General features: G+C 39.4%; 1 protein-coding gene across 1 annotated transcript in view; it reads left to right on the plus strand.

The window, feature by feature from the left end:
• ITGA11 (integrin subunit alpha 11) overlaps positions 1–16132 on the plus strand; it is a 187153-nt gene that overhangs the window by 141243 nt on the left and 29778 nt on the right. The window contains exons 11-17 of the mRNA XM_031955317.1: positions 309–453; positions 3673–3821; positions 6561–6701; positions 7651–7854; positions 9671–9801; positions 10737–10903; positions 14009–14151. Coding sequence (XP_031811177.1) covers positions 309–453; positions 3673–3821; positions 6561–6701; positions 7651–7854; positions 9671–9801; positions 10737–10903; positions 14009–14151 — 1080 coding nt within the window. The remainder of the gene's footprint in view (positions 1–308; positions 454–3672; positions 3822–6560; positions 6702–7650; positions 7855–9670; positions 9802–10736; positions 10904–14008; positions 14152–16132) is intronic.

Below are 16132 nucleotides of genomic sequence, written 5' to 3' on the forward strand. Positions count from 1 at the left end.
ACTCTACAGACTACATTTATAACTGCTAAAGAGGATGCCATTCCCCATATATGGCAATCTATGAGATTGAAAGATATAGAGTGGGAAAAGTGCCACAGAAGCCATTTAGTACAACCTCATTTTTCAAATGAGGAAACAGAGGCTCAGAAAGGGAAGGAGAGGGAGAGGGGGGGGGAGTGAGGGGGAGGATGTGAGAGGGGAAATGAGAGAGGGGGGAGAGAGAAATTAATAGTATCATTCCCTTATATTTAGAGACTTTCCATTTAGGAATGACACAGATTGTTTGGGTCCCCCTTCTTCCTGCTTAGGATGGGATTTTGCTGGGAGCAGTTGGTGCATATGACTGGAATGGAGCTGTGCTGAAAGAGACCAGTGGTGGAAAAGTCATTCCTCACCGAGAGTCGTATCTAAAGGAATTCCCTGAAGAACTGAAGAACCATGGGGCATATCTGGGTAAAGGCATGAAACAGAAATGAGTATTTGGGGGAAAGTGAGAGACACAGTCATTATTGGTTCACTGAGAGAAACCAGAATCCTTTTATTGCCTTTGAGTCAACTGCAATACACTAGTATACAGAGCCTTTATCTAAGTTAAAGTACACATAAAGAAAGAATAATCAGCAACAAATTGTGTTTCTCTTCACACATTTATTTTGAAAGTCAATTATTTAGGGTATTTTGCCCTCTTCACAAATTTTTGCACATAAAGCATTGGCTGAGTTTGTTTCCCTCATATAAAATCCTTGAATTGGTTAATTTTCTTGACTAGTCACTACTAGTGACTTGTCTAGTCCTTGACTAGTCAAGGCAGAAATAATTTCTAATAAAAAAAGGAATTTATGAAAATAAAGACAAGCAGAAACATAATTGGTGAATTTGCTAATTGTTCTTCTTTGCATCTGGCATTGGTTTCCTTAAATCTTTTCACTTTAACCTAGTATTTCATCAACTCAATTATTTAAGCACAGATTATCCAGTTTTCTAAGACCTTCTCATTCTTAATAACAGAGTAGGAATTTAGAAGTCAGTATGTTGGTTTCTGGATGTTTGTAATTAGTATGTCATCAATTATTTTATATCATCTGTGCCTCTTTTTTTCCAACCCAACATCCATTACTCTGAATGATCAAGATACCAAGAAAGATCAAGTATATACATTTTTAGTTAGTCTTTGTTTTTCCATCTCCTTCTCTAGATCTTAGCTCCTCAGGGGACATGATGTACACCTTCTCCTTGTACCTAGAATGCCAGGGTCCCTCAAATAGTATTTTGGCTTCAGGAATTGGAAAGTATATTTAGAAGGAGAGACATAAAATTCCTGTTTTATTGGGAGACAGAAACTAGAAATCATATTAGAAATTGGAGATGATAAAATCATAAAATAATACCATTTATAGAGTGTTTACAGTTTCCAAAATGTTTTGCATAAGCCATTTCATTTGATCCTCATAATACCTGGTGCAGTATCCTCTTTTACATGTGAGAAAAATGAGACTCAGATTAGATAAGGGATTTAACCCACAATCACGTGACTAGTAAGTGGCAGAGCCATCAACCACACTCAGGTCTTCTGATTCTTAATCTCATGCTCTTTCTACTACATTGCAGCTACTCCCAAATTAATAGCAAAACTAATACTTATTTAAGGAACATCTACTATGTAAGAATCTTAGGATCTCAGAGCCTGAAGGAACCTTGGAAAGGATCCAATCCAAATCCCTTCTTTAGTAGATGAAGAAATTAAGGCCATGGGAGACTGGTGAGACTAGGACTAGGACTCAATTCTCTTGGCTCTCAGCTCAGGACTCCTTTGCTTTGGGTGTTGGGTGGTGGGAGAGGAACTGGGATTTAAAGACATCCACTGAGTCATTTTTCTTTTGCTATTTAGCCTGTCACTTTTATGAACCTTCCCTGTGTGGGTGGGAAATGCTAAGAAAGTGACCTTCTCTCAGGGGAAAAGGGTGGACCCTAGCCCACCCAGCTTTAAGGATCCCCAGAGAGGGCATTGTTTTGGTTTCCCTGAAAAACAGGCTGTAATAAGCCAGGACACAGCCAAAATATTCCTCCACACTCCAGGAATGGAAGGCTTAGAAGAAAAATCCTCTGGCACAGTCCAAGGTACTGCTTCCAGTGTCCACTTAGGTATATACGTGTTGGGTTCTCCCTACACCACTGTAGTCACCTTCTGTCACTCAGCACTTTTTAAGTCAAAGGGCTCACTAGGTAACTATCAAATCTGATCTGCAGCAGGAGAGGCTTAACTTAACTTAACAACTGGAAAACGCAGGAATTAAAGAGGGCTTTACGTTCCAAGGTTGTCTCCCCAACTTACATACTTTCAGGGAATAGATGTCATAGTTTGCCAGACCTTGCTCTCAATTACACAGGCCAATTTCCCTTAGGGGTGAAATAAGTGAGATGGGCCTTCCATTCTGCTCATCTGGTGTTGACTATTACTTTCCCATTAGTGGGAATGTGGCGAGTAAAACTGGATGTTGTTTCTGCCTTACAAGAAAATGGGACCCGGGTTTTCTGTGCCCCATTCCCTCCTCCACCTTGAGTGATCTGAGGAGCAGATGCAAAGGAAGGACAAAGTATCCTAGGTAGATCTTGCTGTGCAGGCCCTCATCCTTTGCTCCAAAGATGGACCTCCACAGAAGCTTTTTAAGAATCCCAGAATTGAAAAGAAAGATTTGCCCATCTTTACTTTGCCTTTTAGCCCAAATCCCTAAATCCTGTTCCTCCCTCCTGCTGCTAGATTCCTGCAGGATTCTGAGCTCCAGAGATGGCTTAGATTCCACCAACCACCCCAACCCCACGGTGGGTTCACTCTCCCTAAGAGCTCTGAACTACCCCCCTTCTCACACAGGAGTGGGCTGAGAGCAACATCTCAGCAGGATTGTCCTCCTTGCCTCCTCCATTACTACAGAACCTTAAGGATGTCCCGAGACCAGTTTTGTCATACTAATCCTAGCTGGTGCCACCAGGGAGTCGTTTTTGAATCAGGAAGAGCTGGGTTCAAGTCCAAACTCAGAAAGAAAGAGAGAGAGGGAGAGAGAGAAAGGGAGAGAGAGAGAAAGAGAGAGAGAGAGACTCTGTGAGTTTGAGTAAATCACTTAACCTCAATCAATGTCCCAGGCAACCCTCTGAGATAATAAATAGATGGTCTGCACTGATAAAGGGAGGCTCATCCCAGGAAAAGTTTTTAATGTCAATGCTACATATCACAGGTATAGACAATCTCCCAAAATCAGACAGTCACAGACCTGAGGGTGCAAGGACCTGCTCTATTGACACTTTCTTAATAAAGGAAGGTTGTATAGAACCTGAGTCAATGAATACTTGGTCTCCTGGGGTCAGGGCAAACTGCAAGGCTCTAGAAAGACATATAACCCAGTATCTTAGTCTTTATTTGAGTTAACCCTTTCTGAGTGTAACAACCCCCCAGGATTAACCCTAAAAATAATGCTCCTTCAATGTCAGAATAAACCCGATGCATAAACACATCCCCTACCTTCGCCCTACTACCTGAGATTTATGATTTTATAAACTTTTGCTTCCTTCCCATTCTCCCAAGGACTAGCCCTACCTGGTACTCTGACAAGGCTGTATGCAGGAGCAGGAGCCTTTCCACCTATGTTCAGATCCTTTCCTTCCCCTCTCCTCTAACAGGTTACACAGTTACTTCTGTTGTGTCCCGTGATCAGGGCAGGGTTTACGTGGCTGGAGCACCCCGATTCAACCACACAGGCAAAGTCATCCTTTTCATGATGCACAGTAACCGTAGCCTGACAATCCAGCAATCTCTGAAAGGAGAACAGGTAAGGAAGGAGAAGTCATAGATATGGGGTGAGGAGGAGGGAGACAGAGAGGGAATGGGATGGGGAAGACTGTAAAGGAAGAGGGAGGAAGAGAAAAGAGGGGAAAGAAAAGGGGTGAATCTATTTCAGGAAAGGACCTGGCTTCTGAGCAGGACTACATGCCCTCAAGACATCTGAATGGCTCAGCCCCATTCCTCAGGCTAACATATTTGTCTATTCCAGCAGCTATTGGCTGAGGGTTTTCAGATCCTATGCTAAATCATCCTGGGAAATCAGATGGTGTTTCCTGTTGTTTTTATTTATTGCTTAGCTCCTTTATTTAATGGTATAGGGAAGTTCCTGGAGAAGAAAAGTTCTTCTACAATTCAGATGCCAAGGAGGGGATTAGTACCCAGGCTAGGGAAATGTGCAAATAGTAAATCCACCTTGGCTCTCTTCCCCTAGCCCATGCCACAGTTGGCATCAAATTACGCAAACTCAGAATAGCAACTGAATGATGCTCAATATTTAGAATGGTACCTTCCCGGTTATTCTTTCATGAGTCACAAAGTGACTTGTCATTTAAAGTGATTTACAAAGAAATCCCCAGAACAAGGACTGTCAACCTTTCTGAAAGGGCACACCGAGTGTCCACCCCCTTGACCACTAAAAATCATTCTCCTGGCAAACCTTAGTATGTGTGTCATGGCTTACCAAACCCTGCGCTAGAATATAAGGAGGCTCTCCCAAAGAGGTAAATAAGTGGTTCACACTTCAAAGTCCGGGAGTTGTCTGAGACACTGAGAATTTAAGTGACTTATTAAGTGTCCCACAACCTGGGGCTTTCCTAACTCTGATACCAACTCTCTGACCTCCGGACCATATAGTCTCTCGTTTCCTGCTACTGCAAGAAATATAGAGGAATATAAAAAGTTTCTTGTATAGGGAAGTCTTAAGCCGAGTTTCATATTCCCATTGTCTGTGTTTGTTTGATTCATGTTTTTCTCTTGTTATCTGTTCAACCCCCATATTTAAACTATAATTCAATTTGCTCTTACCATTCCATTCCTAACTCCTGACTTGTTTTTGCCAGATGGCTTTTGATCTTATTGCCATGATCTACCACTGTCCACAGCTAGCATGATAAAATGACAGTTCCCCTTCATGTCTAACCTAAATCTCTCACATATATCAGCAAGCCCCATCCTGCTTGCTTTGTAGTCCAGCTGAGCTGGCAGACAGCTGTTCACCACTGACATTCTCAGTCTTACTCCTACACGCCCACACCCAGACTCTGGCTGGGTTTTTTTCGGGTATTGGCTTCTAGACCCTGCAAGTTAGAAAGGAAGTTATTTGATGAATTTATAACATTTTTTCCTGCTGAGCTCTGACTCCAACATCCGAATGATAAACCACAATCCTAAGGGCTTCTAAATTAAGTAGATTCCAAATCAACAGGACTTACATAGCTGAGTGCTTCTGAGTCCACATGTTTAGAAGAGGGTTCTCCTCCCTTTTTCTCTGTTTGTTTCTCTCCTTCTGTCTCCCATTGTTTATATGTCTCTCAATCTCTCTTTCTGTGTAGAAATATATATACAATAATACAAAAATATATATGTTTACATGCACATATATGTCATATCTGTGACATTTATGCATGTGTATATGTATGGAAATGTAGGTAGATGTTTCATTTTTTGTCTGTCTCCAGTACCTGGCATACAGTGAGCATTTAAAATGTTTACTGATTGATAGATGTTTTATTCCTCGTCTTGGTATGTCTAGCACCTGGAACATAAAAGAGAATTAATAAGTATTTGTTGATACATAGCTATAAGTAGGTAGGCAGATAGTTCCCCAAAGTCTTCTCTCAATATTTCATCATGACATAGAGATGACTCTGGGTTCTAAAGATCTGCCAAGCTCTGGCAGAGCCTTACCTAGCCCAAGCACATTCACTGGATAACCACTTCCCTGAAGCAAGTAGCACCAATTAGGGCAAAGAGCTAAGAAAGTATCCTCAAATCTACTTTTTAATTCACAAGTAACTTACACAAATTTAACAAAATAGAAAGGAGAATTAGCCACTATAATGACTTCAGGAATAAAAGGTCAGGGTAAGGACCTGTCCAACCCATTGGGTTTGGGGGAATCTTATTCTTTCTGCTCTACCAGAGGAGCTTCAAGGGGACTCTCTCCACGCAGCGTGTGAGAGGGAGGGAAGGTAGCATTCTTGCTTGAGATATGTATCACTTGACGAGAAAGAGGAAAGGGTAAGAATGAAGAGGAAAACTCTTGGAGTGGGAACAGAGAGGGACAAAGCTAATTTGTGGGTTTCTTTATGGGAATAAAGAATACAGATAAAGAATAAATAGCTTAAGGTATACTGTGTTAAATTTCAATATAAATACATGTTCATTTTTATAGCCTCTAAGTTTCCTATCCTGGGCAAGACCCCAATAGCCCCAGTTTAGTTACAGTCCCAAGTGCAGGCCAACAACATAAAAAAGGGAAAATTTCAATCACAGGAGAGAGCCTATGCAAGGCACAGAAGTGGAGAATTCAATGATACAGAGAGTAAAGAGCAAATAGGCCAGAATGTCTAAAACTGAGGAGAGGGATATGCAATAACTCTGGAAGGAGGCCAGAGCCATCCTGGGGAGGAATTAAATACAATCAGAAGAGTTTGCGTTCCATCCTCAAGGCAACAGAGACCAGCAACGCTGATTCCTCACAGTACTCTACTCCTCTGTGCTGCAGATTGGCTCATACTATGGAAGTGAAATCAGTTCCCTGGACGTAGACAGCGATGGGGTGACAGACATTCTACTGGTTGGCGCACCAATGTACTTCAGTGAGGGCCGAGAGCGGGGCAAAGTGTATGTCTATGTTCTGAGACAGGTAATGAGAGGGTGCTGCCCTGGGTGTGCTGTGACGAGCAAAGCTCTGGGAGAATACTCAAGATATCATTACATTTGGGAAACCTAGGCCCCGATGCATGCATGCTATGAAACAGGTCAACCTCCCTCTGATCAGGGCAACTTAATTCTTCCCCTTCATCAGACCACAGTTTCCTCCACTGCTCTCCAATGCCCTATGCAAGAAGAACAGTGGAAGTAGCAGTTCCTTCTCCTAATGCCCACCTTGATGGGTCAGGACCTAAGAGGCAGGAGCCAGAGTTGTCTCTCCTAAAGTCAGAAAACATGTCCAGGAGCATCCCCAGGCAAGGAAGAGAAACCAATGACTCTTATCAGACAAATGTCTAGTTGACAAACCGGGTCAGTGTCCCTCCCCACACAAGTGCCAGGTGTTTCACCCAGGTTTCTCTCCCCAGAGAACACCCCAGGTTCTTGACCTTTCCTTCTCAATCTCCTACCCCCAAATAAAAATTATCTTTTCTTTGTCTCAATCTCTCAGGGCTCAGCTCTCTGTTAGATAATCTGGTAAACAAATTTGTTCTGTATGAGTAAATGGATGAGGGCATCATATGTATAATTTACTGGGGCCTTCTGAAGAAAAAAATTCCTTAACCCACAGGAAGAGGCTTTCATAAGACTCTAGGATCAGAAATTAAGAACTGAAAGAAACTTTAAAGACCATCTAGTCCAGCAACATTAGTGTTCAAATAAGGAAACAGAGGCTTAGTGAGGCTGACTTGGTTATAGTCACTAAGTGTCAGAAGCAGGATTTGAATCCAAGCCTTGCTGGCTAAACATACAGCTTTCCATCCACATCCTATGTTACTTCCTGTACAAATTAAATATTAACAGGAATTTCAGGTGCTACAGCAGAGAGGGCTCTTTAGCCCAATTAACCGTGGGCCTTTCTCCTATCTCTTTTCTGTCTGTAGAATCGGTTTATTTATGATGGGACACTAAAAGATTCCCATGGCTACCAAAATGCCCGATTTGGCTCTTCCATCTCCTCAGTTCGAGATCTCAATCAAGATTCCTACAATGACATCGTGGTGGGAGCTCCCCTGGAGAATGACCACCAGGGAGTCATCTACATCTTTCATGGCTTCCAGAACAACATCCTGAAGAGGTATAAGCAGGTAAAGCTTCCCCAACCTGAGCAGCATCTATCCTGAGCCTCAAAGAACCTCTAACCTAGGCTTCCAGAAAATACTCACCAGTCTATTTGCCTCAAATAAAATCTGCTAGCCAGAAGGCAAATTCCATTCTATTCCCGAGGGATTTCTGTCCACCTATTTTTGTAAGATTGTTCCAAATTTTTTCTCCCTCCCTCCCAGACTTTCCCTCCTTCTCAAGACAGCACGTAATCTGATACAGATTATACATGTACAATTACTTTAAACATATTTTCATATCTATCATGTTGTGAAAGAAAAATCAGAACAAAAGGAGAAAAAAACAGAAGAAAGAAAAGGTAAACAAACAAGAAAGGTAAAAAGAGAGCTTTTTTAAGCAAAGGACTAAGATCCATAGTTCCGCTGACTAGATAATGACTAAACAAACCATTATATGTGAATGCCATGGAATGTTGCTGTGCCAGGAGATATAATAAAAATGAACAATTCAGAGAAATATGAGAAGACAAAGTGATGCAAAGTGAAGTAAGAAGAACCAAAGGAAAAAAAACACAATTACTACAATGTAAATGAGAAAAACAACAAAAAGAAACTTAATGTTCTTTGATGACAATAATCAAGTTTACCCAGAAGAGAGGAAAAGATACATTTCTCTCCTTTACTTACAGAGGTAGAATATTATGGATGTAGATCCCATAGAGGTATTTGGATTATTTTACTGAAATGCTTTTTCTTTTCTATTTTTTGTTATATCTAGCAGTTCTTTAGGGATAGGAGTAATAATGATATTTGGAAAATAAAGAAAAAATCAAAGTTATCAATAAGAATTCTATTTTTTAAAAGTAGCCAGTCCTATGAGGAGAAGAGGCTGTTACCACAGTTGAAAAAGATGTAACCAAGGAAATGTATAGTGAATATATCAAATGTTACAGGCTCAGCACACATCATCTGAATGAATTAGGATTCAAATTCTCAGTTCATGGATTGCCTTTATAGGCAGTGAATCACCCTGAGAGACTCAATTTTGTCTAGTCACAAATGACTAGTCAAAATTCTGAAGTGTACAAATGTTGCATTCATTTTGCCTTTTAGTATCCTTCTTTCTCTCTAATTCTATAATACCTTACCAGATGCTCATCTCATGCTACCTTTTTTTCCTACTGTGGCCTCCTGGGTAGTATCTTTCCCTATCTTTTTTTCTGCATCAAAACTGACCTGTGTTCTATCTCCCTAGAATTATGTTCTTTGGTGGTAAAAAGCTAATCTGAGTCAATTCATGTTAATAAGGATAAGAGATTATGTGTTTCCTTACTTATTGTTATTTTTAACAAAAGATGCCTTCTAAAAACACCACCTCAATTCAGGAATTGATTATCTTTTTTGAGTCATGAGGCCGTCTGATTAAACTATGTATCTTTTCTCAGAATAATGGTTTTAAATGAATAAAATAAAATATATAAGCTTCTAAAGGAAACTAATTTCTTGAAATATAAATGTAATTTTCCCATCCAAATTTACAGACCCCCTGAAATCAATGCATGGACTCTTTGGGGGTCAGCGGACCTTAAGTTTAAAAGTCTCTGCTTTAACCCAAAAGAGTTATATTAATGCTGGAAATTTCCAGCACCTCATGAAGTCTTGGAGAAAGATAACCTTGAGCTTGGGAGATAAGGAGAGCTTCCTGGTACCTACCCTTAAAATCACATCATTTAGGCTGTTCCCTATTCTAACTATACCTAGAGATTTCCCCAGCTCCAACCTCCCAATTTTCCTGCACCTAGATGTAGATGAGTCCAACTTTCTCTTTCTCACCTTACAGAGAATTGCCTCCTCAGAGCTGGCCCCAGGCCTCCAATATTTTGGCTGCAGCATCCATGGGCAGATGGACCTCAACGAAGATGGACTCATTGACTTGGCAGTGGGATCTCTTGGTGGTGCTGTGATCTTATGGTGGGTCATTCCCACTTTTCAAGGCATCTGGCTTCATCTGAAGACTTCAGGGTCTGAATGTAATGGAGATCAGGTGGAGAGGAAGGGACTTCACTTAGATTTCTAGAAAGCAGGGTGCTAGCAGCGGACATTCATTCATTCATTCAAAAAATATGCATTAAGTACCACAACATTAAGTACCATATTAATCTTCTTCTTGATTGATATGATTATTAAATTTATTGTTGGTGATATTAATATAGATTAATTAATATTGTCAATACACCAGATGCTATGCTAAATTCTAAGGAAGAGATCAAGATTTTAAAAGGTATATTCACTGTCCTCAGGGAATTTAAGAAAAAATATGTATAGAAAAAAATTTGAATATAAGAAACCAATTATCTAGTCCCTTGAGGCATCCTCAAATATAATAGGTACAAATCTTTAGGCATAGTAAGCAGTTTGTCTTGTGCTCACCACCCTTGCTCATACATATATATACACATACATATCTACTGGCAATATGGTGGATTAGAAAGAGTGTGGCTCTTGAAATTAGATGCCCTGAATTTGAATCCTCTGTCCATCACCTGAATGACCTTAAAAAAATTGTTTAAACTCTCGGGGCCTCAGTTTCCTCATCAATTAAATGAGGAAATTGGACTATATGATCTCTGAAGATCCTTCTATTTCTATGATCATATGACCTCATGATGCACAGGTAGATCATGGAAAACTGGTTGTTATGACCATGAAGTTTCTGAGTTAGTTCCCTGATATATTCCCAGGCCATCCCCTTCAGGATCTGGAGAGATATCCAAACCTTAACTAATTTCTGCTCTCTCCTAACTCTATCTCCTCTTTCCTGCGTGGTGTCCCTTAACATGACTAGAGCAGCCCCACAGACTTGACCAGTGGGCTACAGATCTCTCCTCCCCACCCCTTTTCTACAGGTCCCGAAGTGTAGTCCAGATCAATGCCAGCATCCACTTTGAGCCATCCAAGATCAACATCTTCCACAAGGACTGCAAGCGTAATGGCAAGGATTCAACCTGCATGGCAGCCTTCCTCTGCTTCCTGCCCATCTTCTTGTCCCCTCATTTCCAAACTGGAACTGTAGGTGAGCACCTCTCTCCTTCGCTTTCTCCTCTTCTTCCTCAGTTCCCTCTTTCCCCCTTCCATTTCTATTGAAAAAAATTTATTGTGTTCTATTTAAACGTGATTAAAATCCTTCCCATAGATTTCCCATTTTTCCTCCTAATTCCAAACTCTTTCAGGAACTACCAGATTTTGCACATCCTAGTGAGAGAGATCAGGAATTACCAAACATCAAAATGGGTTCATGACCTAGGCATAAAGAATGAAATTATTAATAAATTAGAGGAACACAGGATAGTTTACCTCTCAGACCTGTGGAAGGGGAAGGACTTTATGACCAAAGCAGAACTAGAGATCATTACTGATCACAAAATAGAAAATTTCGATTATACCAAACTGAAAAGTTTTTGTACAAACAAAACTAATGCAGACAAGATTAGAAGGGAAGCAATAAACTGGGAAAATATTTTTACAGTCAAAGGTTCTGATAAAGGCCTCATTTCCAAAATATATAGAGAATTAACTCTAATTTATAAAAAATCAAGCCATTCTCCAATTGAAAAATGGTCAAAGGATATGAACAGACAATTCTCAGATGAAGAAATTGAAACTATTTCTAGTCATATGAAAAGATGCTCCAAGTCATTATTAATCAGAGAAATGCAAATTAAGACAACTCTAAGATACCACTACACACCTGTCAGATTGGCTAAGATGACAGGAAAAAATAATGATGATTGTTGGAGGGGATGCGGGAAAACTGGGACATTGATGCATTGTTGGTGGAGTTGTGAACGAATCCAACCATTTTGGAGAGTAGTTTGGAATTATGCTCAAAAAGTTATCAAACTCTGCATACCTTTTGATCCAGCAGTGTTACTACTGGGCTTATATCCCAAAGAGATCATAAAGAAGGGAAAGGGACCTGTATGTGCAGAAATGTTTGTGGCAGCCCTTTTTGTAGTGGCTAGAAACTGGAAACTGAATGGATGTCCATCAGTTGGAGAATGGCTGAATAAATTGTGGTATATGAATATTATGGAATATTACTGTTCTGTAAGAAATGACCAACAGGATGATTTCAGAAAGGCCTGGAGAGACTTACACGAACTGATGCTGAGTGAAATGAGTAGGACCAGGAGATCATTATATACTTCAACAACAATACTATATGATGACTAGTTCTTGTGGACCTGGCCATCCTCAGCAAGGAGATCAACCAAATCATTTCCAATGGAGCAGTAATGAACTGAACCAGCTACACCCAGAGAAAGAACTCTGGGTGATGACTAAAAACCATTACATTGAATTCCCAATCCCTATATTTATGCCCACCTGCATTTTTGATTTCCTTCATAAGCTAATTGTACAATATTTCAGAGTCTGATTCTTTTTATACAGCAAAATAACGTTTTGGTCATGTATACTTATTGTGTATCTAATTTATATTTTAATGTATTTAACATCTACTGGTCATCCTGCCATCTAGGGGAGGGGGTGGGGGGTAAGAGGTGAAAAATTGGAACAAGAGGTTTGCCAATTGTTAACACTGTAAAGTTACCCATGCATATAACCTGTAAATAAAAGGCTATTAAATTAAAAAAAAAAAAAAGGAATTACCAAACAGTAAATGAGCAGGATATGGAATGAGAGCTAATGATCCCATAGGGCAAAGAGATCAGATCAGGCCAAAGTAGGCAAATGAGGAATCCAGAGAGACCAGGCTAAGGTCAGGAACTTGGTAGCTCTCAGCTTTTAGAAAAAGAAGGTCTGTAAAATAGGGAAAGAACTGTCGGACCTCCGTGATCAAGATGAACAGGGATCCTGAATCCTGGAGGTCAAGCATTTGAAATAATGGTAATAATAATATTGTTTATATGGTACCTACTATGTGCTAGGCACTTTACTAAGTGCTTTACAATTATTATCTCATTTGATCCTCAAAACATCCCTGTGAGGTAGGTATTATTATTATCTCATTTTATAGAAAAGGAAAAAGGGCAGAAATCAGGTGGCCTGCGTAGGCTCACAAAGCCAATAAGTGTCTGAGAGTCAGTATGTACTGGGACAGCCCTAATTCCAAGCCCAGCACTCTAACCACTGCACTAGCTACAAGAAAATATAAATCATCGTGATTCTCCAATGTCATTCTTTTTGACCTGGCTTTGATCTACTTGAATCAAGTAGATTCCAATGCTACTTGATTCTAATGACAAAAATGGGTAGATGAGATAAGAAAAGAAATAGCATTTGAAGTAAAAGGAAACTGCTTTTTTGCAAAGACTTTTGGCTCAAACTTATCTAGGGATCCCAATATCTCAGATAAACTCTGAACAAGCCAACAAAAGTTTGGGATAAATTGGGCAGGTTTGTGCTCATTGAAGCCTGAGTGATAACCAATGTTAGACCACTCAATAAATAAAAACAATTAAAACTTAGCGGATAAAGCACCTGTTTTTACATAGGCATTTACATTTTTTTTTAAAAATTTGCTCTAAATTTTGTAGTAGCCTTTTAAATATAATAACTAGAGGATGGTAATTGTTGATGCATAGCTATTCTAATGAAGTCTCATTTTTAATAGGAAAAATGTAATTGAGAAAGACATGCTATAGATTTTTTAGTTTAATTACATGTTAAGACCATAAAGCTATATCCTGCTCTTTCTGGCAGTAGCCTTTCCACACTAGAGCTATGATGCATTTTTTTAAAAATTGGATTGTGAAGGGCGACCATAGCAGTCTTCTTACAAGCTTCCTCCTTTCTTCCCTTACATCCCTTCCCATGTCTCTCCTTTTATCCCCCCTTCTTTCTTTTCTGTTCTCCTCACACCCTCTTCTCTCCTTTTTCTTCACCTTTTACACTTTCTTCTTCCTAAGCTCCCTCCCCAGTTCTTCCATCCTTCTTTTTTCTTTTATTCCATCCTCAATATCTTCAGCATCTTTGTGGATATTCCATATTCAGACTAGGGTGAAGGGGAAGCGTCCATTTCTTTCCAGTCAGTCTGAAAAGGGTTCACTGAGGAAGTGGGATTTTTAAAGCGTTGTTTAAATGATGAGAAACAATCACTTGGCTTCAGAATGTAATTCTGCTTTCTTACTTCTCTGTGTATCTCCACTTTTTTCAGGCATCAAGTACAATGCCACTATTGATGAGCGGCGGTACACACCAAGAGCCCACCTGGACGAGAATGCAGACAAGTACACACACAGGGTAGCTCTGCTCTCTGCAGGCCAAGAGTACTGTGACCGCATCAACTTCCATGTTCTGGTAAGCCTGACATTGAGGCTTGGGTCAGTTTGCTACAAAGTACCTACCTGAGACCTTTCTCAGAAAAATGTTTTTAAATGCATAAAATATATAGGAATGCAAGGGAAACCAAATATATTGAAATATAATTATACTACAAATATACATATATATGTGTTTTATATGTGCATATTTAACTTGTGTTGTATTATTTATTAAATGTATTTATTGTTTATTATTATATTATTTTAAAAATATATTTAAATTAAATTATTATATTTAAATGTATTTAATATTTAAGTTAAAATTAAATATATTTAAATAATATTTAAAGTTCATGGGAGCTTCCCGCTAATTCTAGTCCAACCCATTACTTTAGTTTTAATTCCATTCAATTCAATACACATTTAATTAAGGTGTTTTTAGATGACAATCACAATGTTGGGTGCTGGGGATATAAAGACAAAAACTAAAACAACAGCCCCTACCCTCAAGGAGGTTACATTCTCTTGAAGCATTCTCAGTGTTTCAGAATTGTAAAAAAAATAAAAATAAATGAATATACACTCCATCTGATAGTCAAGCAAAAAATCCCTCTACAATATTGCCAAAAATTGGTCATACAACCTTGGTTTGAAAACTCCTGAGGCACCTCACTACACTTTTGGACAATTCTGATTTTTAGTCTAAATCCATTCTTCCCTTTTTCCTCCCCACAATTTTCACCCACTGCTTCTATTTCTCCCTTCTAGAGTCAAACAGAATGTATAGTCCTGCTCATGGATGACATTTTTCAGACACTTAGAGGTGACCATGCTGTCCCCCACCCCCCATACACACAAATTCAAATAAAAACAGCCAGCTATACATAAGGATCCCTGAAGGACATATTAACTTGGAAAACCACACCTTAAAATTATCTGTGTTGTCCTATATTTTTATTTATCTTATTAAATTAATTGTCTTATTAAATATTCTCAGGTACATTTTAATTTGGCTCCAGTGCATTCAGATGTGCTGAGAGAGATGCCACAAGTCTCAAAAGCAGTCCTTAGCTTTTGGGAGCTGCCTTCTCACTGTTGACTTCTTGTCTTTCATCTTTTGTTCAAGAAAAGGACCAATGACGTCAGGAGAGTGATATCTGTTGACTTATTTGGAGCTTGGAGACTGCTTAATCCCTCAAATCTTTTTTTTCATGCAAAATTATCTGGCCTACTCAAAAAATCAACTTGTGAAGTTGATTTGGAGGCATATATAAGCTTTTATTTTCCCTATTGTCCACTCTGTTCATATTCCCTCTTATCACAGGTCTGACCTGTGCTCAAATATTGCTCAAATATATTCATTTTCCTCCCTATTGCCTCCAACATAAAATGCAAAGTCTGCACCTCCAGCCAAGAATTGAAAGTCTTCCACAGTCTGACTCCAATCGGTTTTTCCAATCTTATATTTTGCCCTCACACCCAATCTAGACTATTAGGTGCTCCCTGAACTTGTCATTCCATCTTCCATCCCTGTGCCTTCTCACAGGACTTCCATGCCTAACACGCACTCCCATCTTTTCTCTGACTCTATTTCCTTAAGACTTAATTAGGAGGCCATTTTCCCTATAGAGCCTTTCTATTCTCTGTTAGTGTATTCTCCTGCCCCAAATTACTTTGCATTTACTTGTCTACACATATATTTCACAAGGTATTCCAAAATTCTTAATGCAGTGTAAGACTCTGGAATCATCCTATGTTTTTCATTGTTGTTGTTGACTCATTTCAGTCATGTCTGTCTCTTTGTGACTCCATTTGGGGTTTACTTGGCAAAGTGGTTTGCCATTTCCTTCTCCAGCTCAGTTTACAGATGAGAAAACTGAGGTAAGCAAGATTAAGGGACTTAATTAGAGTCACAAGGCTAGTAAATGTCCAAGGTCATAATAGAACTCAGGTCTTCCTGACTCCAAGCTGGTTAGAATGTAAACTCTTTGAAGGTTGGGATGATCTAAGTTACAGGT

Source organism: Sarcophilus harrisii, chromosome 2, assembly GCF_902635505.1.
Source record: "Sarcophilus harrisii chromosome 2, mSarHar1.11, whole genome shotgun sequence".
Lineage (NCBI taxonomy): Eukaryota > Metazoa > Chordata > Mammalia > Dasyuromorphia > Dasyuridae > Sarcophilus > Sarcophilus harrisii.